This window comes from Macrotis lagotis, chromosome 4 (assembly GCF_037893015.1).
Source record: "Macrotis lagotis isolate mMagLag1 chromosome 4, bilby.v1.9.chrom.fasta, whole genome shotgun sequence".
Taxonomy (NCBI): domain Eukaryota; kingdom Metazoa; phylum Chordata; class Mammalia; order Peramelemorphia; family Peramelidae; genus Macrotis; species Macrotis lagotis.
This window is the reverse complement of record NC_133661.1, coordinates 34,082,100-34,105,381: the sequence shown is the minus strand read 5'-3', so window position 1 is coordinate 34,105,381 and position 23,282 is coordinate 34,082,100. Positions and strand designations below refer to the sequence as shown.

The 23,282-nt window shown below is 37.5% G+C and overlaps 1 protein-coding gene and 1 long non-coding RNA gene across 6 annotated transcripts in view; one reads left to right on the top strand and one right to left on the bottom strand.

The window, feature by feature from the left end:
• Positions 1 to 23,282, bottom strand: part of SCAPER (S-phase cyclin A associated protein in the ER) — a 381,601-nt gene that overhangs the window by 246,157 nt on the left and 112,162 nt on the right. For all 5 annotated transcript variants that reach the window (XR_012477706.1, XR_012477705.1, XM_074232482.1 and 2 more), the window contains exons 16-18: positions 21,348 to 21,503; positions 20,293 to 20,435; positions 162 to 243 (exon numbers count right to left, since the gene is read on the bottom strand). Coding sequence is in view for 3 of the 5 variants with exons in the window: in XM_074232482.1 (XP_074088583.1) it covers positions 162 to 243; positions 20,293 to 20,435; positions 21,348 to 21,503 (381 nt within the window). In the remaining 2 variants the exon portion in view is untranslated. The remainder of the gene's footprint in view (positions 1 to 161; positions 244 to 20,292; positions 20,436 to 21,347; positions 21,504 to 23,282) is intronic.
• LOC141520714 (uncharacterized) lies at positions 7,052 to 8,103 on the top strand. Its single transcript, XR_012477707.1, has 2 exons — positions 7,052 to 7,288; positions 7,620 to 8,103. It is a non-coding gene; the product is annotated as an uncharacterized LOC141520714 (long non-coding RNA).

The window sequence follows — 23,282 nt, the reverse complement described above, 5'->3', positions numbered from 1 at the left end:
TTTGACCAAACTGGATAAGCCTGCTTTGGTGTAGAAATCAGGTCTGACACCTTTTTATTTCTGTAGGTGAAATTAGAATCTTAATGCTAGACAAGTATAAAGAGAAAATATAAAGTCTCTCAAGCTGTGCAGAATATTCATGAGTGTTCAAAGAATTCTACCTTGAGTTGAATCTTTTTCTGCAGCTCTTCCATAGCTTCCTGTTGAGCTGCAGTAAGTGCTGCTAATCTCTCTTCTCGATCTCTGTTAAAATATAATAAAAGGTAAGAATTGTGGATTCAGCCACTGAGGTTATCAAATTTACATGATTTTTTAAAAATGAAAAAGGAAACATGTAGATGCCCACTGATTGAGAAATGACTAAATAAACAGTGGTGTGTGATTATCATGAGATTGCTGTACTCTAAGGAAAAAATATATAATGACTATAAAGAAATTCAGGAGGATTTATATAAAGTGATGCAAAGCGAATCAGGAAAATAACAAATACAATAATTATAACAATGTAAATACAAAGAAAAAATTAAAACTGAACTCTGTGTAATTATAACCATCAAGACTGCTGAAGAAAAATGATAAACATAAACAACTTTGCTTTTGCAGAGAAATGGGATGGAGAGCTGTAGATATGGACTACTGTGTACACTGTCAGGCTTGCTGATATGTTGATTAAGTTTAGTTGAATTGCTTTTATTTTCTTTCTCTATCATTCTTTGTCATAAGGTATCATTCCCTAGGTAAAAGAGGGAAGGAGATACACTGAGGAAAAAATAGAACCAAGGTTTATCAATATAATTTTTTTAACAAAGAAATGAAGACTCAGAATATGTATTTAATAAAAAGCCATCCAACTTACATGCTCATGAATAAAAATATCTTGGCAACAGCACAATTTTATCACAATCAGTGGGAATGGGAAGAAGGAAGAACAAAGGTAGAGATGGGAGAGCTCAAGATGAGTACCGGGGCAGTGAATGGTCTGTTCAGTACACACAGGTAAGGCAGGGGAGGCACTGATGAGGCAGCTTTGAGCCTGGTCACAGAAACTGCCTACCTGGGCACTTCAGGAGAAAGAATTTGCATTTTTATCAAGGATGCAATTGGTTCTTTCTGGGTGGAGAAGTGACATTACTGGTGTGATGTATTAAGAAGATTATGTAAGTAGCATAAAAATGAGATTGAAACTGGAGGCAGGACAGTGGCTAGGAGGCCATTAAAATCATTCTGCAAGGAGAGGGAGGGGAAAAAAGAAATATGAAGGACACAGCATTGAAGGAAATGGTTGTCAGGAATAAAGACCCTATTGAGTCTAAATGATTCTAAGAATGAGAGTAGGAAATAACCCAAAGAGGGAAGGGAGGAGGGAAATGTATGGGGAAGATTGGTGGCTCTGTGTTGGAGGTGCTAAGGACACATGAGATTGTGGAAGGATGTCAAGATGAAATATCTAGCAGGTAGTTGGAAATGTGACTCTGGGGGGCTCAGGGAAGGGAAATATATTTGAGAATCATCCACATAGAAATCATAATTCAAACCACAGGAGGGGGTTAAATCAGCAAAGAGCATAGAGAAAGGAAAAGGGAGCCAAGGCAAGAGCTATGGGGGGTACCCTATGTTGAAGAGGTGAGAGGAAGATGAGAAACAAATGAAGAGAAAGGGGCATCACGAGATCAACACATTTTAAGTGTGTGAGGAGGCAAAAGAAAAATGTGAGTTTTCCTAAAAAACAAACTCAACAAAAGAGTGTGAAGAAGCTCCTCATTCTCTAGTAAGACCAACATGAGGCCTGTGCCCTAGAGAGAAAGACAAAAGAGGTGAAAATCCTTAAGTACAACAAGATTGATAGCAATTCTAGGGAAAGGTGAAACCAGCTATGATGGAGGAACACAATAGTTTATTATTGTGCTATTAGTTGGTTTGTTAATTAGTTGTGCCAAAATAAGTGAAAAACAGGACTGTTTCAGAGCAATCTGTGAATTTGTATGAACTGATAAAGAATGAAGAGAGATGAAACAGGAATGCCAGCACTTGTAAAGAAAAAAGTCTCAAATACTTAAGAACTCTATCAATGCAATGACCTAAGAAGATTCCTGAAGCTCAGAGAAGAAGCATCTGCCTGATCAAGAAGAAATGGACTCAAATAAAGAATGACACACCATTGTTGGACATGGATAACGCTGGGGTTTGTTCTGCTTTACTTTGTATTTTTGATGCAAGATTTTTTTCTTTTTCCCCACTGACATATGGAAAAGAGGGGGGGGGTTAGGGAGAGAATATTCCCTGTCTATCCCTTTTAAAAAAAAAAAGACATAGAAAAGAGGGTCATTGAAGTTTTTTTATGTAAAGAAGAGATAAAAGGAATTGAGAAGGAGAGATGTGAAATTTATATGCTGAATTGATTTATATAATTAAGAAGAAAAAAGAAAATTGCAAGTAATAGAGATCTATGGTTTCAGGCACAAATCCTCTTCAGTTCTGACATGTATTTATAAATTTTTTTTAGTTGGAATTCTTAAAATTGAAAATAACAAGAAAACAAAAAAAAGAAAGAAAAAGGAAATCAACCTCAGAAGATTCTAGGGCACTGGGCACTAGATAAAGGCAATTATTAGATTGGACCCAGAAAACCACTATTTTTTGGCTGGTTTGGTGGCCTTTAAAAAGTAGCTTAAAGTCCATGTTGAAGGAAAAGTTGGACTTTTTCTCCCTCTCTACCTGTTTCATCATCAACAGTGGCTTGTATCACCAGCAGCAGACACTGTCCAGGAAGAAAGGGCAAGCTGTAGAATCAAGGTTTTGCAATTGGGATACATTTTTGGTGATAGCAAAACTTTGAGCTAAGATTCCTGTTAATGCTGCAGGAGGAGTTCAGGTTCTTCCAAAAGTGCATAGCAGTGCCCTAAGGTAAGATTTCTGCCAAAGCTGAAGCTTGAGGGAAGGGGCAGTGAGGTGTTGCAGTGGAAAGAGCATTGCCCTGAAGTCAAGAGAACCCAAGACACTTGACACTTCCTAGTTATGTGATCTTGGGTGAGTCATTTCACCCTGACTGCCTTTCATCTAGAACCATCTCCAGTCATCCTGATCCATACCTGGCCACTGGACCCAGATGGCACCAAAGGAAAAAGTGAAGCTGGTGACTTAGCACAGTACCCCTCAATCAAATCCAATTGATGTGCTTGTCATGGCATCACCTCCCTGATGTCATGGCTCTTCGAGAACGAAGGACAACCAACGAAGCTAGAGGCAGTGGAGAACACAGCCAATCATGAGAGTCATGCACTCCCCCAGGAGCAGGGCCACAGGGACCAACCAATGGATCCAGAATGGCTCAGCTGAGACATAATGGCTTGGTGAGCCAGAGTGGGGACATCATAAGAACAACATTATACTAAGAATAAAAAATTTGCAAATACATCAAAATATTTATAGAAACATTATCCTATTTGTGGTAGCAAAGAACTAAAGGAAAGTAGATGCCCACATACAAATGTGGCATATGAATATAGTGAAATAGAAATAGATTCTGCTGTAAGAAGCAATGAACTTGATTACACGACAATAAAAAGACAGCCAGAAAAACAATATTCCCAATGATCAAAACAACATACATGTAAAGATCTATCATCACCAAACAACAAAAAATAATGAAGACCTAAAAGAACAAGTGTGGACTAAAGCAGAGATAAGAGAGTGTGGAACATTACATACAATGTCTTTTTTAATATATTGATCACTTTTTCTAAATTTGTCTATCTCTTATGTTTAATACATTGTTACAAAGAATGACAATCTGGGAAAGGAGGAAAAACAAGAAGAATAAAAGGGAAATCTGGACTATGTGAAAACAAACATAAGAGGTTTGGTTTTTTTGCTCAAACTGGGCAAGTCTATTTTTGTGTAGAAACTAGGACCAACAACATTTTATTTCTGCAGAAGTTTAGGCTAAGGGGCTTCTGTTACATATACAAGACATCAATGAAATCTGTTAAAAAATAATTAGAATGATGGTGGCAGGGAGGAGATGTGCTGTTACAGCCTTAGCCACATGTCCTCACTCAAGATGCATCTCCCTTCACTCTAAGTCTGTCTGCTCAGACGCTGGCTGGGTTGGTGGGCCAGCATAGCCAGGGTATTCCAGGGGCACTTTCTAATGCTACTCTTCTTACTATGACTATGACAGATCTGTAAACGTCTTTTCCCTCTCTGGCTATTGGAGCCACATATATACAATGGGAACTTCTGTATTAGTAGAACATTATCTGGACCAACCAACCATCATTTGTGAATTGGGTGTCCTAGAGAGGTCCTATAGCTGGAAGGGTCTTTAAAGATCAGCTGGTTGAAACCCCCTCATTTTATGGTTGAGGAAACAGAAGGGAGAAGAGGACAGGCACTTTAAAAAAAATTATCCCTAGAAAGAAGGTGCTATTATGACAATGAGGCAGAGAGGTCAAGTGACTTGTCCAAGTCTAACTCTAGGCCCAGTATTCTATTAACTCTGCCAACTGTTAGCTGCCTCAAAAGTTTAAGGAACATGGTCAGGCTATCAGAGCAAGAACATGGAGGTCAAAACAAAAATCAGTAGACTGGCTTGTGAGGAAGGCATTCATGACCTCAAGAGCCATTTGTGATGTCAGTGGACACCAGATAGCAGACAGTGATTGTGCAGAGAAATGGGGAGGGGAATCAGCTAGTGTAAAACACTCTCTGCCCAAATTTGGTAGGAACAAAGAAATGAGAAAGAGCAGATAATTAAGAGTGAATACCTAGTTTATCCAGAGGCTCCATATTCTACAATTTTAGCTAATCTAAAAGATTCTAACACTAGATCAGTCAATCAATAATCAAGCATTTATTCAGTGTCTCTTGTGAGGCAGTTCAGTGGTGGCAGGTGGCTGGCAAAGGACCTGAATTCTAATCCTCTCTCAGACACTGGTGGGTTTGGTGATGCTGGGCAAACCACATCACCTCTATGACCCTCAGTCTCTTTATCTGTAAGATAGCAGGGTTGTAAGGCTCACGTAACTCATATTAGGTGTTTTACAAACCTCAAAGCAGTATAAAAGTTGGCAGTCATTATTGTTAATTGGGAATTTTGGGAGGTGCTAGGAAACAAAGACAAAAAAGAAAAATTCCCTATTTTCTAAGGCTTATGTTCCGTTGAAAAGGCAACATATACACCCTGAAGTACAGAAATCAGGATGATAAAACTAAGATAAAGTAATGAGCCACAAGGCAGCCAGGGAGGGAAGGCACAAGCAGGTGGGGTAGACAGAGGTCCTGGATTTGTGGCTACCACCCTGTCACTAATTGTATTGCTCTGGTGGCTCCCAGGACTGCCTGGGGCAGAGCCAGTCCCGGCTCCCAAGATGAAAAAGCAAGGAGCGTAGGCCTCCCAAAGACTCTGTGGCTGCTGGCTCCAGGGAGAGTGGATCACAAATCAATAAATCAATTAACAAGTACTTGTGAAGGATCTCTGCTGGCTGACAGACAGAGCAAACCCACCTGGCTCCTGCTCTGAAAGGTACAGGCACACCCAAGGAGAGGAGCCGGGCAAACAGCCCTTGGGAAGGATGCAAAGGCATTTATTTGAGCAGGAACTGTGAAGCAGACCTTGGCAGGAAGCTAGGAATCTTCCCAGACAGGTGAGGAGTAGATGCATTTCTGCAGTGCTGGCTAGTGGATGTAAAAGCCAGGAGGAAGAGAGAGGCTCAGAAGACTGCTATAGTTTCACCATGAAGAGTGCTGAGGGAAGAATGTGCACTTACTATGGAGTTTGATAATGAACAGCTCCATGTGCAATAGCATTTTATTCTGGGGACAAGAAACAGCCCAGGGAAGGCTTCAGCTGGAGAGAAACACTGTTGGACACTCTGGCTGGTCTGCAGGAAGACCCAAGAAGAAGAGTCCAGGGAAGAAGCTACTCTAAAAGACCACACTGGAGGAGGCAAGGGGCCACCTGAGCAGAGAAAGGAGATGAGCTGGGAGCAGCTCCAATGATGCCGACCCAGCAAGGCTGTGCTAGACATCTCTGCCTTCCAGATGCCCACCTGCGCATCCATAAGGCCCACAGACACTTGCTTCTCCTGAGTGAGGAATGCCATGTTTGGGTCCAGATCAGTGGTTCACCAACTGCTTGACCATGGTGACCTCACATCAGATTCTGGAGACATTAACTCCTCTGGACCTTGGTTGGCATCACCAGGAGCCAACACAGCTCACCTCAACTCCCTTCCAGGATGACTGTGAATGAAGGCTTCCTCAGTTCCCAATTGTGGAATCTCAGGAAGGAATCTCTCAGAGCTTCACTTGTGGACTAAATGGCACAGTCTGAGCTGCATGGTCAGAACTGGTAGAATCATACACCAGTGATAGATGGCCTGGAGGGTTCCCAGAGAAGGCAGGTGGTTTGTTTGTGGCTCCATTCTACACTTATGGGGCAATGTGAGAGAGTACAAAGAATGATGAACTTGAAGTCAGGGAAGTCCTGGGATCAAATCCTGCTTCTAACATTTAATGGCTGTGCAACCTTGGTTAATGGCAGCTAGGTGGTGAGAGATAGAATGCCGGGCCAGAAGTCAAGAAGATTCATCTTCCTAAGTTCAAATCCAGCCCCAGACATTTATTAGCTAAGTGGCCTTGGGCAAGTCATTTTTAATTCTATTTGCCTCAGTTTTCTCATCCATAATGAGCTATAAAATAATAAACCACTTCAGTATCTTTGCCAAAGAAATGGAGTCACAAAGAGTCAAACATGACTGAAAAGACTCAACAACAACCACCTTGGCTAAGGCATTTGTCTAAGCTTTAGGCATCTCTTCTTCAGTGGCAACAACTAAGACAAGGGTTGTTGGCAAGAACGTTACATTAATGTAGGATATCATTGCTCTCCTCATTGGGAATATCAGAAATAATAATATTGTAACAAAATGAACAGATGTTATAACCCAGGAAAGGATACCCAAAATATTAGATGGTAGAACCAGTTTCCAAAAAAGAAATCTCAGGAAACTAGTCTTTTAAAGATGAAATTTAATAGTGATGAATAATTCATATCTTTTAATATAAGAAAATTAATTGCTGACGTATAGGATAGAAAAATGTGAAAAATACCTGAAGATTTTGTTGAATTCCAAGCAACCAAAAAAAAAAAAATCAAGCTATCTGAAGCTGCATGAAAAGAAGTCCAGTGGTCTGATTTCCTTGACTGTTCATAGCACCCATACATTCTAGAAGATGGAACACATCCAGAAGCCTGGTGTGCGGAGGAGTGTAGTTACCATGGCAGGTAAGAATTGAAAAAAGGGGGATTTTCATCCTGGATGAGAGACAGAAAGAAAAATAGAGAGACAAAGAGAGAAAGAGACAGACATGGAAAGACATATATATATATATATATATATATATATATATATATATATATATATATATGTATATAGATAGATAGATAGATAGATAGATAGATATAGAGAGAGAGAGACAGACAGACAGACACAGAGACAGACAGACAGAGAGACAGAGGAGACAGAGAGATGGGGGGTGAGGACAAAAAGAAGAGGGGAGAAAGGGAGACAGAGACTGGAAGAATAAGAATTGATGAAGTGTTTCCTCTGTTGCAGGCACTCTGCTCAGGGCTGGGGATATAAACAGAAGCAGAAAGACTGTCCTGCCCTTGAGGAGCTAACTACCTTGGGAGGGAAGCCACACAGGTCTGACGGCAGAGGACAGATGGTTGAGAAGTCTTGGCTGAAGAGCCAGCCTGGCTGTCTTGAGCACCTCCTCACTTGGAGGCTCCAATTGGAGCCTGGAGCAGAATGGGAGTAAGTGAACAAAACATAAGACTGGAGGTCATGTAGAAGAGGGATGAGACGGCCTGTGTGTGGCTCACAAGATGTGATGAGAAGGCTGGGGAGAAGCAGAGCCTCTGCTCAATATGAGGACAATTTTTCCCAACCAACAGAGTGGCTAAGAAGGATGGGGATTCCTGCTTCAAGGAAAGACCGCTGATGGCCCCTCCAACACTGGGATCCTATGAAATCCTTTCCTCTTAGGACCCTTCTATGAGCACTGTACACTTCACTTAAAAGAACTGTGCCCAACTTATGAATGTCTTCCTGAATTCTATAAACCTCTTACCTCACATTAGATCTTTCTATACACTCTAAGTACTACACATGCTATCACTGTTAAACTATGAAAATGTTTAGAGCAAAATTTTGCAATCACTGTTCCTTGTGGGTAAAAAAAAAATCAACCATTTTGGCTGAAACGAGAAATCAGAAGTTATATGCTTTATCACTAAATGGAAGTGCTTCTAAGATGAATGACCAGGGAAAGGACTTTCTTTAGAGGAATGAACCCTATAGTAGCAAAGTGTGTTGAACAGGAATTTGTGAAAGATGCTGTGCTGGTACCTGAGTTCAAATTTGACCTCAGACACTTAATAATTATCTAGCTGTGTGGCCTTGGGTAAGCTACTTAACCCCATTGCCTTGAAAAAAATCTAAAAAAGAAAAAATTTAAAGGGCAGCTAGGTGGCATAGTGGATAAAGCACGGGCCCTGGAGTCAGGAGTACCTGGGTTCAAATCCGGTCTCAGACACTTAATAATTACCTAGCTGTGTGGCCTTGAGGAAGCCACTTAACCCCATTTGCCTTACAAAAACCTAAAAAAAAAGATGCTGTGCTGGAAGAGGAAGGAGCTAAAAGCTACTCAGACAAGTCCTCAGGTCATATGCCCTACACTTAATAAATGGAAGGTCTTGTTGGAGAGCAGGAGCTATCCAGTTTACTCATCTGTTTGTATCTCTCAGGGGTTATTCCAATAGTTTTGACACAACAAGGACTCAACTAATAATTGTTGAATAATTAAATCAATGAAAGCATTTTTAAAAGTTCAAAACATAGGCACTAACATTATTTCTTCCCAACTATTAATCCAGACAGTGAACAATTTGAATTCTACATCTGAAATAAGTTCTGCAAAGAAACTCAGCACAATTAAGTCTTTGAAACTGTTTGTTTTTCCGAATAACTTATGAAAAAGATGACGGATTAGAAACATTAAGTATTTTATGCAATATATATCTCCCTCGAGGTGTCTTAGCAACACCTCCATGAGATGTTTCTGGAAAGATGTTAATCTGGCATTAAGAGAGGTTTTGACTTATTATGGAGCTGGTGGGTAAACACATTCCCCAAATATAAAGACAGGACAGGGAACATACAATAATACCACTGGAAAACACTCGTTTCCTTTTTTTTTAGGATAGTTAGATTATGCTTCCTTTTAACAAAAAGAAAGAAAAGCTGGTATAGCTAAAACTCCACCTCAAGGCTTTAACTGCATCATTTGTCTTCTCATAAAAATGGATGAAACAATTTCACAGAAGCTGAAGGTCAGCATTCCCCTATTAACTCAACAGCCCATTCATAAATCACTTTTAAATGATGAGGTCTTTGAAATACCTACATGAGACCACTTGGATGACCTGACATTCAAAGAGTGTTTTTAGCTTTTCAAAGTACATTTACATTTGTTAATTTGTTTTATCCTTACAACACACTCTGTGAATGAGGTAGGACAGTTACTAGGAGTAATGGAGTAAGATTTCATACATAGTGGATTTTAAATCTCTTGACTATAATTTATTCAGAAATAGTAGACAAACCATTATATGGAAACAAGTTAATGTACCATGAGGGTACAGGGATTTTCAATAGGCAGTATTATAAACACTATTTCTTTCATAAGAAAATTTAATCACCACCAGATGGACAATGATGGTAGACTATGAAGAACAGACAAACAAGCATTTCAAAAAGCCTGAAAGACTCATGAAATTCTCCAAAGGCACTTTTAGTATATTTAAAACAAGGATTCTCAAACCTTTTGAAAGTAGTCTAAGGAAACCTATCAAGCCCTTCTCAAAAGCGTGTTCATTGCCTATATTTATACTTAAAGAAAATGCTAAATTTAAGTCATCATTTTTCCCCTAAACTCACAAATCCTCCTCCAGTTAAGAACTCCCAATTTAAATATCTAAGAATTCCCAATTTAAATATCCAAGAATGTTCCTGCTTCCCTCTCTATGTCCTTTTCCTTGACAAGAAATATCACAAAAGGAAAACAGTAAGACAACTGAAGATGGCCTTAGTTCAATTTATTTTTTGTTCAGATCCATGATATTTTAGGTATCTAGAAATTAGGTATAGAAATTCCAATCCTGAAGATCAGCCTTCATCTGTAACTTGCAGTCCTAGGAATTATTTGGGGCACTGACACAATGTAAGAACTTACCATTATCCCCAAGAACAAAGAGGCAGTACCGGAGTCCAGGTCTTGCTAAGTTTAAAGACACTCCTTCTATCTAGTACTTAATGAAAAGTGATAGCAACAGATATGGAATGGGGAAGTACTGGGTTCTAATTCTACCTTAGAAACTACTACATGTAAAACTCTGGACAATTTATTTACTTTCTCTGAACCTCAGTTTCTTCTTTCACAAAAATGGGGATAATCATATTTAACATATGGAGCCACCAAAAATAAGAACAGTTTTGTCTCCTCTCTATCTTTATGCCTTTAATTTTGTTTTTATTTTAATTCAATTGTCATAATTCCTAGAACTTTTTCAAATGAAAGCAGGGAATGTGACCAGCATCCTTATTTTATTCCTATATTTGATAGTAAAACTTCTAGTGCTTACCTAGTGAATATAATGTAGGCTTCTGGTTTCAGATGAGAATAATTTTTATATTAAAAAAATCCCTCCATACTTATATGTTATAGGGATTTTGGCATGAATGAATTCTGTAATTTGACAAAGTTCTGTTATGTCTTTGTGTGTGTGTATGTATGTATGTGTAGTATTCTTTCTATTATATGTTAGTATTTAGTTCCTACACTAATTTTATTTAATCTACTTTGATGCAACTCTATTCATTTAGGCTTTTTCCTACCTGTCTCAACTAGGTCTCTCCACCCAAAATTTGTCAATCCTTTTTCTAGTTTGGGAAATCAACTTCTTTCTTTTATTTAGGTAATTCTTGCCTATTTTTCTTTTTTCTCTCTCTTCTCAAAATCCTACTCAATAAACATTACTGATTCCCCATTAAATTCAGGATTAAATAAGCATTTGGCACAAGTTGGTACCTTCCTAACCCTCCAAACATCTTACATTTATTCACACATTCTATGATCAGGTTACACTGGGCAATTTGCTCCTTACACCCAATGCTCATTTTGTGATTTCATGCATTTGTTCTGGACAAATGCCCTAGGCTTTCCCCTTAAGTTCTTATTATATTGGCTCCCTTCAAAATTCAAAATATCAATTCCTGTAGGAACCATTTCCAGTATTCCCATGTTGCTAATTGATGTCTTCCCTTGAAGATTAGGCAGAGGTGATAGTCATGATCTCAAAGCAAAAGCAAAAAGAGACCTAATTGAAAGATAATCAGAGAAACTAAAGTCTGCTGCTAAAAGATACCACAGACAAGGAAGTAATCTCAACACTAAACAAATATGCACCAAATGATAAAGTATCCAAATTCTTAAAGGAAAAGTTTAATGTCAGAGGAGGAAATAAACAGTAAAACTAATCTAGTGGGGACCACAATTTTGTCCTTGCAGACCAGATTCATTTAAGAAATAAGTAAGAAGAAAGTTGAATCAAAATGAATAAAAATTAAGAGATGAGAGACCTCTGGAGCAAATTATATGGGCATAGAAAGGTATACACATTCTTCTCGGATGTACATGGCATTTTTAAAAAAATTGGTCATGTATTTGGCCATAAGGACAAATATAGAAAAATATTAAATGCATCCTTTTCAGAACATAATGTAAGAAAAGTTATATTTAATAAAGTACTTTGAAAGATCAAATTACAAATTAATTGGAAATTAATTTAGTCCTAAAGAATGAGTGGATCAAAGAATGAGTCATAGAAATAATTTAATAATTTCATTATTAATGTAAAATGAGATAACATACCAAAATTTATTAAATGAAAACAAAGAAGTCCTGAGGGGAAGATGTATATCTCTAAACACATGAAAAAAGAAAATCAATAAATTGGGCATACAGCTAAAAAAACCCAAACTACTACTACTACTACTACTACTACTACTACTACTACTACTACTACTACTACTACTACTACTACACACCTATCATCAATTGGAAAATGTCTGAATTGAACTTTATATTTGTGATGGAACACTGCTACATCATAAGAAATGATAGGGGATAGTTTCAGAAAAACCTAAAAAGACTTTATGTAAACTGATGCAAAGTAATGTGAGCAGAACAGGAAGATCGCCCTACAAAGTAAAAGCAATATTAAATGATCAACTGTGAATGATTTAGCTACTCTAAAATACTCAGTAATCAAAGACAATTATAAAGGACTCATCTTGAAAAATGCTATTCACCTCCAGAGAACTGATGAATTCTGAGTGTAGAAGCATACTTTTTCCACTTTGTTTTTCTCGCTTTTTTTGTTGTTCTTTTGCAACATAGTTAATATGGAAATATGTTTTGCATGATTTCACAAAGTATAATATGTATCACATTTCTTGCCTTCTCAAAGGGTAGGAAATGGGCTGGAAGGAGGAAGAGAATTGGGAATTCAAATTTTTTTTTAAATGAGGTCTGTAAAAAATGAATGCTAAAAAATAAATACATAAAATTTTTTAAAGAATATTTTGAGATCTGTATTTTTATCACAGGGATTTTTCATTGGTTATGCTTCTGAAGGAAAGGGAATTTCTGGCATATCATGATTATAACCTTTATTATAACATTTTCTTGTCATTTTGTCGCATAGAGTTGTTAGAAATGGTTCTAGAACAAGACATTATTCTAATATTTTCATTTTATATTTAACATTCTTTATATCACTCAGCTGATGAACTTTTTTTGTAGAAGAGTTTTTTTAGTATGGTGATATAAATTCATTGTCTGTAGGTTCACTTTTATAGCATCCTCAGGTTAACAAATACAAATGTTACAAAGGATGAACATCCATGCACAACTGTCTCTCCTTTTCAAAATGGTTCAGATGGTCAGCTTTGATTCTGCTAATCTATTTATGGGTGGTTAAACCTCCTTTCTCATACCTGGTTAATTTTTTTTATATGTTTTTTGTTTTTAGGTTTTTGCAAGGCAAATGGGGTTAAGTGGCTTGCCCAAGGCCACACAGCTAGGTAATCATTAAGTGTCTGAGACCGAATTTGAACCCAGGTACTCCTGACTCCAGGGCCAGTGCTTTATCCACTGTGCCACCTAGCCGGCCCCCTGGTTAATTTAAAAAAAATTTTTTTAGTGTTTTTTGAATTTTACAATTTTTCCCCCAATTTTGCTTCCCTCTCCCCACCCCCTACAGAAGGCAGTCTGATAATCTTTACATTGTTTACATGCTATACATTGATCAAAATGGAATATGTAATCATATCCTTAAGGAAAAAAACAAAATATAAGAGATACCAAAATTACATCATAAGATATTTTTTAAAAAAAAATAAAGGTAATAGTCTTTGGTCTCTGTTTAAATTCCACAATTCTTTCTTTGGATACAAATGGTATTCTCCATCACAGATACTCTAAAATTGTCCCTGATTATTGCACTGATGAAATGAGCAAGTCCATTAAGGTTGATCATTAAACCCCATGTAGCTGTTAGGGTGTTCAAAGTTTTTCTGGTTCTGCTCATCTTCCTCAGCATCAGATCATGCAAATCCTTCCAGGCTTCTCTGAATTCCCATCCCTCCTGGTTTCTAGTAGAACAATTGTGTTGTATAACATACATATATCACATTTTGTTCAGCCATTCCCCAATTGATGGACATTCATTCAATTTCCAATTCTTTGCTACCACAAAGAGGGCTGCTATGAATATTTTTGTACAAGTGATGTTTTTACGCTTTTTTCATGATCTCTTCAGGGTATAGACACAGTAGTATACCTGGTTAATTTTTTACAGACCTCTTAAGAAGCTCTTGATAACCCAACAATGGATGGATGAAGCACTGGCCCTGGAATCAGGAGGACCTGAGTTCAAATCGGGTCTGAGACCATTAGCTGTATGACCTTGGGCAAGACGCTTAATTTTCATTGCCTTTGCCAAGAAAAAGTATATACAATCTCCACATATAATAGATCAAAAGAAATATTCTAAAAAAAAGTAGCAATTATCATGACATCCAAAAATAGATTCTAAAGATGACTTGTGTGTGACCACAGGCAAGTCACTCACCCTTGCTGGCCTCAATTTTCTGATGTGTACAATTAGCAAGTTGAGCTGGATAATCTTTGAGCTTCCTTCCAAACCAAGACCATGAAATTGACTTTCAGTTTAATTAAAGTTAAGTTTATGACTTTCTTATGCTCAGTTCTGCAATATAAATACAAGTATTTTTGAACACCATGCCAAATTAAATACAGATAATTTATTTTCTTGCAAAATACTAGACCAAATACAGAGCCTAAAAGTTGGTTTGGTTCAGCTTCATTTAAAGGGCATATTTTCAAGTGTTAAAAGTTTTCATGAGCAAAAGTATCAATGCCAAGTTATCTAAAATATCTATGAAAATTTAATTACATTGGAAGAACAAATGTTTTATTTCCTTTATGGGCAACAAATAATACATTCACACTTTATTCCTAAACATAAAGTATTTATATATAAATAATTTTTAGTAATAGTCCTATTGAAATCAACAAAGTGAGGGGGACGGCTAGGTGGCATAGTGGATAAAGCACTGGCCCTGGAGTCAAGAGTACCTGGGTTCAAAAATGGTCTCAGACACTTAATGATTACCTAGCTGTGTAGCCTTGAGCAAGCCACTTAACCCTGTTTGCCTTACAAAAAAACCTAAAAAAAAAAGAAATCAACAAAGTTATTCTTATGTGTTTGGTTTAAAATAATTAAGTTTTCATGATTTCTAGTGAGTAAATATAGCTCAAAAATTGCTCAAATAATTTAGATAAGGTTGAAAAAAGGAGGCTCTAAATCTTCCTGAATTTTAGGCAATCAAGAAATTTAAGCTGAATTAAAGAAATAAGAATTAATAAAGATTCTCTGTTTGACCACGAATATAAAGAAGAAGCAACCAGTTTATCAGGGGGAAAAGGCATAAGCATTTAAGTGCATATAGAATAAATACAAAAGGAAAACTTAGGAGGAAGGGCACTAGCAGATTCAGCAGATTCAAAGAGGAAATAAAGAATTATATGAGACAAAGCTATGAGAAAGTATCTTCCAAACCAACGGCTCACACAGGTTGGCTGAATGTCAGTGTGGGAAGGCCCAGCAAGACAGAATGAGTTGAAGTTGTGAATGTTTTCAAAAGTCCAAAAGAAAATTTGATATCTTATTCTAGTAGCAACAATGAACTACTCGAATTAATTAAGTATAGGAGTGACAAGAGCCAGACCCTCTGGGTAAAGAATTTGAGCATCACTAAGATACATTGGCAAGAGAAGAGAATTGAGGTAGGAAGACCAATTAAGAGGTTCTTAACTTAAGTTGAGGTGAGAGATGATAGGGAGTTGAACCGTGGGAAATGGTCCATAAATAATGAGCAAAAGGGATCTAAAGGCCACTACCAGATTTGATAGCTGATTGGTTATTGGGATGAGGACGAATGAGGAGTCTTGAAGTAGAAACCTTGATGGTGATGATTTCCTCAACAGACTGTGTAAGGAGTGAGAAGATTGGAAGGGATGGGGGCAGCTTATGAAAGATTATGAATGCTAATTATGACTTTGTTTCTGATCCTGGAGGCAAGAAGGAGCCAGGGGAAGTGATGTGATCAGACCTGTGCTTTAGGAAATCACATTGATGGATAAATGGAGAATGAATTGGAGTAGGAAGGGACTTGGGGCAGGCATATTTTATAAATATATTGTATCTATCTATCTATCTATCTATCTATCTATCTCTCTCTCTCTCTCTCTCTCTCTCTCTCTCTATATATATATATATATATATATACTTAAAATATAAAAAACAATATTTCAGCTGTGAGGTGATGAAAGACTGCATGTCATATCAGTAGAGAGGAGATGGCAACTGGAAAGATATGAAGATAAAATTGACAGGCAATGACAAAAGACTGGATATGGAGAAATCAGAGAGAAAGGAACTAAGTATGATACTCAGATTGCAAGTCTAGGTGACTGAAAGGGTGGTGGTAGCCTCAAGAGTAATAGGGAAATTTGGAGAAGGGAGAATTGTTTTTTTTTTTCCAATGAAAAAGCAAAAGCATATATTTATTTATTTTTTGTTTCCATGGTATACATTGATCCAAATTGAATGTGATGAGAGAGAAATCATATCCTTAAGGAAGAAACAAAGTATAAGAGATAGCAAGATCAGACAATAAGATATCAATTTGTTTTTCTAAATTAAAGGTAATAGTCCTTGATCTTTGTTCAAACTCCACAGTTCTTCCTCTAGATACAGATGGTAGAGAAGGGAGAATTGTTAGGGAAAGATAATTAAGTAGAGTTTTTTATAGGGTGAGTTTACTATATCCAAAGGACATCAGCAAAAGATATCCAATAGGCAGTTGAGTGATACAAGATTGGAGGTCAGCAGAAAGGTTAGGAATAGATAATTAGATGGGAATCATCAAATAAAGATGATAACTGGATCTATGGGAGCTAATGAGATCACCAAGTGAAACAATAAAAAAGAGAGAAGTGGGTCTAGGCCAGTAGAAGCTAAATGAAGATCCAGCAAAGGAGAAGAAGGAGGAGCAGTCAGAGAGGGAGAAGAAGAAGCAGAATAGAGACAGATTACAAAGACCTAGAAATAAGAAGAGGGATAGCGACTGTCAAAAAGGCCAAGAATGAAAACCTCAGAAAAGGTCATGAAGTCTGGCAATTAAGAGAGCACTAATGACTTCTCAAAGATCCATTCTGGTTGAATGATAAGGTCAGAAGCCAGGCTGCAGAAAATTAAGAAATGAAGGGGGAGAAAAGAAGTGAACCTGGTTGTTACTGAATAGAGAGAAAGAATTAGAATTAGAGGAATATCTTCTCAAAAATTAGAAGAAATATATTAGAAAAATCAGGACTTCCAGCTAAGACGGACAGACCTAGAGGAGTCCAGACACACCTAAAATCACAGCAAAGCTGTACTGCAATAAATAAAAATAAAGAATTTTTTTTAAAGGAAGTGGCTCTGAGTTTCCCCCCACCCAGTCTAGGGCTACTTGAGAAGAGTGAGCACAAGGTGAGCAGAGTCTCAGAGGTGAAAACAGTTGTAAATGATTTATTTAATTGTCCACAATTCCTGTTTTGGAAAGGTTTGAGAGATCTCACTGACTCTGAAACAGAAAATGCAAAATAATCCTGAGGGTATTCAACTCACACTCAGAATAGATACAAGGCAATTAAAGGATATGAACACAAACCATTCTCAAAAGAAGAATGGAAAGTTATGAAAGATTGAACAAAAAATGTTCCAAAACACTAAAAACAAGAGAAATGCAAATCAAAACAGCTCTGACGTTTCCTCTTCCATGAAGCAGACTGACCAGGATGATAAAAAAATAGAACAAGAGAGCTAAAGTGAACAAGGACAGTCCTGCTGATCTAAACTCCCATCTGAAAAAAATCACATGAGATGCTGTAAATAAAGTGGCTAAAATGTCCATTCCCTTGACCTGGAGATGCTAGTCCTAAGCATATCCCTCAAGGGGAACACTAACAAGAGGAAAGTCCCCAAATGCACTGAAATATTTAGAGTAGCATCTTCCACAGCAGCAGAGAACTGGACACAAAGAGCTGTCCATGGAATGAGGAATGGTTGAATACATGAATGAAATGTAATAGAACTGTGTTGTAAGAGGACACAAAGATGACAGATTTAGAGACGTGTGGCAAAGGTTCACTCAAATTGATGCAAAGCAAAGAAATCAGACTCAAGAAGAGATTAACCATAATAAAACAATGTAAACAGTCAAAAAATAAACTGCAAAATCATCAACAAGAAGCTTGACTCCAAAGAAAAGCTAGAAGATACACCCCTCTTAGACACTTGCAGAATTAGAGATCCACAAATATAGACATTACAGACAATGTCATCTTTTTTCAGTGAATTCATCAATCTTGCTAAATTGTTATTTAATTTTTTTTTTTACAAAAATAAGTTTTTGTTATAATGGCTAACTTTTGAGAGACAGGGAGAGAAGTGATATGAGAGAAATTTAGGTGATGTAAAAAGCAACAATTCAATAAAATATATTAAATTTTTTAAAAGATATGTTTCAAATTCAATCTGTAATTTGGTCCATCATTCTGAAATAAAATAGTGATCAGTTAATGTGTTAAGAAGGTCATTTCTTCTGTAGTTCTTAATGGATTTCAATAAAGATTGGCAAATAGATGTTCTGGAGAAATATACTTAGAATAAGTAAAGTCTACCCACACTTACCACATAGCCTCTATTTGGGACCTACCTAAAATGTTTTAAAATGTATTTTTCAGTTCCAAATTCTCTCCTTCTCACTCCCCACCTCCCTCACCCATCAAGACATCAAGAATAAGACCCATTACAACAATTTATAGTAAAGGAAAACAAATTCCTGCATTGTCCATTTCAAAAAAAAAGATGTTTCTATCTACATTGAGCCCATTACCTCTCTTTAGAAGTATGTATTCGTCTTTCATTCTGGTAGAAAGTCATGATATCAGGGAGGTGATGCCATGATAAGTACGTGAATTGAATTGAGTGAGGAGGAGCTGCTGTGCTAAGTCACCAACCTCACTTTCTCCACTGAATCAGGAAAACTGGAGATGACCCTGGATACACAACAATCAAGGTGAAGTGACTTGCCCAGGGTCACATAAATTAGTGTCAAGTGTCTGAGGTTAGATTAGAACTCCTGGCTGCCTGACTCCAAGTCCAGTGCTCTGGTGGCACAATGGATGGAGCACCAGTCCCAGAGTCAGGAGGGCCTGAGCTCAAATTTGGTCTCAGACACTTAAAAAAGTAGGTAATATGTTTCATCCTGACTCTTATGAAACTGACTGGTTGCTCTGTGTTGATTAGTATTCTTAAGTCTTTCATTTAAAAAAGTTTGTATTGATAGCATATATTTCTTACACCCTCAAAGCTCTCTTGGGTAGACTACCAATTTTAGAGAGTCACTTTATATAACATGTTTTTTTGGAGAAAAAAATATTTTGGTACAACTGACTGATACTCTTAAAAAGTTCAAAAACCTGTGCAGTGTACCTCCATGAAGGGCGTGGATGAGGGGCATCCTCTCATATCTCCTTAGATCTTTAAAATTTTGTTACATTCACTTTAGATGTTTTGATGAATGGTTATTCTTTCCATTTACATTGTTGCAGTCACTTTTGTGTATACTGTTCTGGCTCTTCGAACTTCACTCTGCATTAGTTCATGGAGATTTTTCAATGCTTCTCTGTATCCATCACAGATCATTTCTTAATAGAACTAGAATGTTCCATTTCATTCATGGACCACAATTTTTTTGGCCATTTTCCGAATGATGGGCTTCTACTTTGTTTCCAATTCAACTTCACAAAAAGTATTGTTATTGATATTTTGGAATACATGGGGACTTTCTTCTTACTGTTCACTCCCTTGGGTTATAAGTTCAAGAAAGGAACCTATGACATTTTAGTCACTTTAGTTACCTAATTCCAAACTTCCTTCTAAAATAGTTGTACTAGTGCCTTGGTACCCTAATTCTGCCTCCAATTCTTACTGGCATTACTGTAAAAATTCTTCCCCAGGTTCTACCCATTTCACTCTGCATAAATTCATATCAGTCTCCCCAGGTTTTTCTAAAACCACCCCCTTCATCATTTTTTGCAGTACAAGTATTCCAGGCCATAACTTGGTCAGCAATTCCCTAGTTAATGAGCATCACTTTAATTTCCAATTCTCTGCCACTTTGAAAAGAACAGCTAGAAATATTTTTGTAGATATGGACTCCCCTCCTTTCTCTTTCAGCTCTAGGAGGTACAGACTTACTAATGGTCCTCCTAGACTTCAGGGCAAAGAACCCCGAGTTTTGGAGTGCTAAAACAAGGTCTGGGATTAGGTCCAGGACTCACATGCTAAATTCATTATCAGTATGGGGAACAATGTGGAGTATAATTTCTGTTTACCAAACCAAGGGAAATTCTTCAACAACTTTTCATAGCAGTAACAGAATTTCTGATAACTTGGATTAACATTTTGCAGCACTCAGAAAAGAGCTCAGTGGCAGCACACAACCATTACCATGATGGGGCAGGGAGTACCTGGCTCGTTCCCGGGCTGCATCCTCCCGGGCTTTCTCTTTCTCTTGTCTCTGTTGCTCAATGCGTGCCTCCTGCTCTCTTCTCTTCATCAGCAGCTCTTCCACACGAGCCTGTCGCTCAGCTTCTAGAGCTCGTTTGCGTTCCTAATGTCAGAAGCATTGTTTCCAAAGATATTGATTATCAATTGAAAAATAATGAAAGCCATCCCATTCTTTTCATAGACCAAGAGATAAATTATATAGTAGTAGTAGATTTTGCCTTAGCAACACTAGTAAGTGGCAAAACCAACCAAAAGCCAAAATACATCAGCTTAAGAGAATAAGTAACTTATTCTCTCTGATCATCTGCAACAAATTTACTTAATCACAAAATTAATAATGTGATATGATAAATTATTAATACAAAATTACTTAATGAAATAGTATCTATCCTGGAGGTCTTTAGTCATATTTGTAAAGCCCAAAGCACACACACTGGAGAGGGTGCTTTGCACCCAGCGGACATTCTATAAATATTGGCCAACAGCTTGACTCCCTTAGTGACCTTCTACTTAATAGATCTTTTGGAAAATTCACTGTCTGAAAGCAGCTGAAAAAGCCAAACTGTGCTAACAGGCCCCAGCAGAAATGTAAACCCATTCATGGTTATCCCAGACTCAGAACTGAAATCAGGAGACAAATTCACTGTAGAAGCTGTGTTGAGGCCGCAAGTCACTTCAAAGACAAAGGTGACATTAGAAAGAGTGTGCTCTCAGGTACTGGAGAAAATGCTTGTTCTTGCTGTATCTTTGCAGGAAATATCTCTTTGAAAAAGCTAATCTAAATTAATTGGCTGAATGAAACTGGGGAGCTAATCACAGTTAGGTAATGGTAGAGGGAGGCTTGGCCAAGAACATTAGAGAAGGGACATTCCAACTCCTCCAGGGAAGTGGCCTTTTTCTGGAAAAGTGAGTTCAGAGTATTTCTTCAGATGGTGCAATGACTTTAAGATGTGCCAATTAAAACTTAATTACTTTAAGCAATTACTATTTCTGGGCTCTCAAAGCTAAATTTTACCTGCACTGCTTCATCGCGGGCTTGCTTTTCCTCCTGTCTTCGCTGACGTTCTTCCTGTAATTCATTCAGTCGTTGTTCATATTCTTTCAGTTTAGAAAGCACATCATGACGTTTATTCTGGGCTTCCAAGGTATTAATAAATGCAATTTCATTTACCTGAAATTAAAAGCAATGGATGACTCAATGACTTTCAAACTGAATTCAGTCAATTCCAAAACAGAAGTTAATAGTAATCTAATCAGCAGCGGATACTTCCTCCAAGCATGCAGAACAACTCATCTTGTGCACACCTAAGTAAAAATCCTTCATGAACTTTTGAGGAAAATGATGATCTAGTAACTAATTTCTGATAACTACTCTCTCTGAACATAAGTTGGTCTTTGTTCAAAAGACCCATATTTTAGGAAGGTCCCTAGGCTCCCCATCTGAAGTCTTTTTGTCCTTCATTAGCATAACCTTCAATAGGAAGTTTTTAGTGGAAGAATATGTAACTTCTCTGCCAAAAAAAGTCAAATAGCCTTTAGAAACTAACAAAAGTATGCTAATGAGCAGTCTGGAGTGAATCTCAAAATATCAGACAGGAAACTATGTGATCTCTTCTTTTAACATTAATCTACTACTAGGAAATATAGATTTACTCTTTTAAGCACACATTTAAGCTTATGGACCTTACCGTGACTAAGCCACAAAATGACATAAGCATCCTAACAACTTAGGTATATTCCAAACAGAAAACCAGAACCTTTTCTCCATTGTCTAATTCTGAAATTTTACTCTTTTTTCTATAATTAAGCTCAATTAAAGTATACAAGTATTTGTTAAGTGTTAATTATTTACTAGGAGCTATGCTAAGTGCTGGGGAAACCAAAAAAAAACCCCAATAGTCATTATTCTTTAGGTAATTCTAATAAGAAGGATACAACATGAACTATTATGTATAAACCAAAGACAGGACGAATCGTAAATAACAGAAGAAAGGCACTAGAATTAGAGAAACTAGGAAAGGACTCCTCTAGAAGGCACAATATAAACTAGAACTTGAAGGAAGTCAGGAGGTGGGAGAGCTTTGGAGTTGAGATATGAAATATCTTATTTAAGGTCAATGTCACTGTATCACAGAATGAATGATACAGGGGTGCTAATCTCTAGTAGCTAATAGTGTGTACGGGGGTGCAGATATAAGGAGACTGGAAGGTAGCAAAGGGCTAGCTTATAAAAGCTTTGAATGCAAAACAGAAGATTTTTACATATCATCCTAGAAGTGATAGGGAGTCACTAGTTGACTAAGTAGGAGGTGAAATAGTCTAGTCACTGCTGCACTTTAGGAAGATCACTTTAACAGTTTAGTGACAGATGTACTAGAGAGGCAGGACAGCAGGCAGAAGGAGATGAATGAAGGTCTTTATCGGGGTGAGATCATGTCAGAGAGAAGTGGGCATATTGGCAGGCATGTTGCAAAGATAAAATCAAAGACTTTGGCAACTGATTGGATTGGAGCTGGGGAGAGGATATGAGGAAGACACCTGGGGTACAAGCTGGGCTGACAAGGAAAATGATAGCACCTTCAAGAATAAAAGAAAAGTATGAAGGCAGGAAAGATTTGTGAGGAAAGGAAATGAGCTTCATTTTGGAAATACCAAGTTTCAGATATCTACAGGGCCTCCAGTTATTGTGGGAGACATTCAACAGGCAGTTGGAGATCAATAGTGAGGTTAGGGCTGGATAAGTAGACTTGAGAATCTTCAGCATAGAGATGATACTAAATCACAGTGAAGAGCATGGGGTCTGGTAGGACCTAGAAGAAGATCCAAAGGAGTGGACAAATAGGGAGGAAAATCTTTAGAAGAGAGAATGTTCATGAAAATCTAGGCAGAATATCACAAAGGCTGATTACTAAGGGAGTCTCCTCACTAGGCTCCACACAACTCTAAGAAA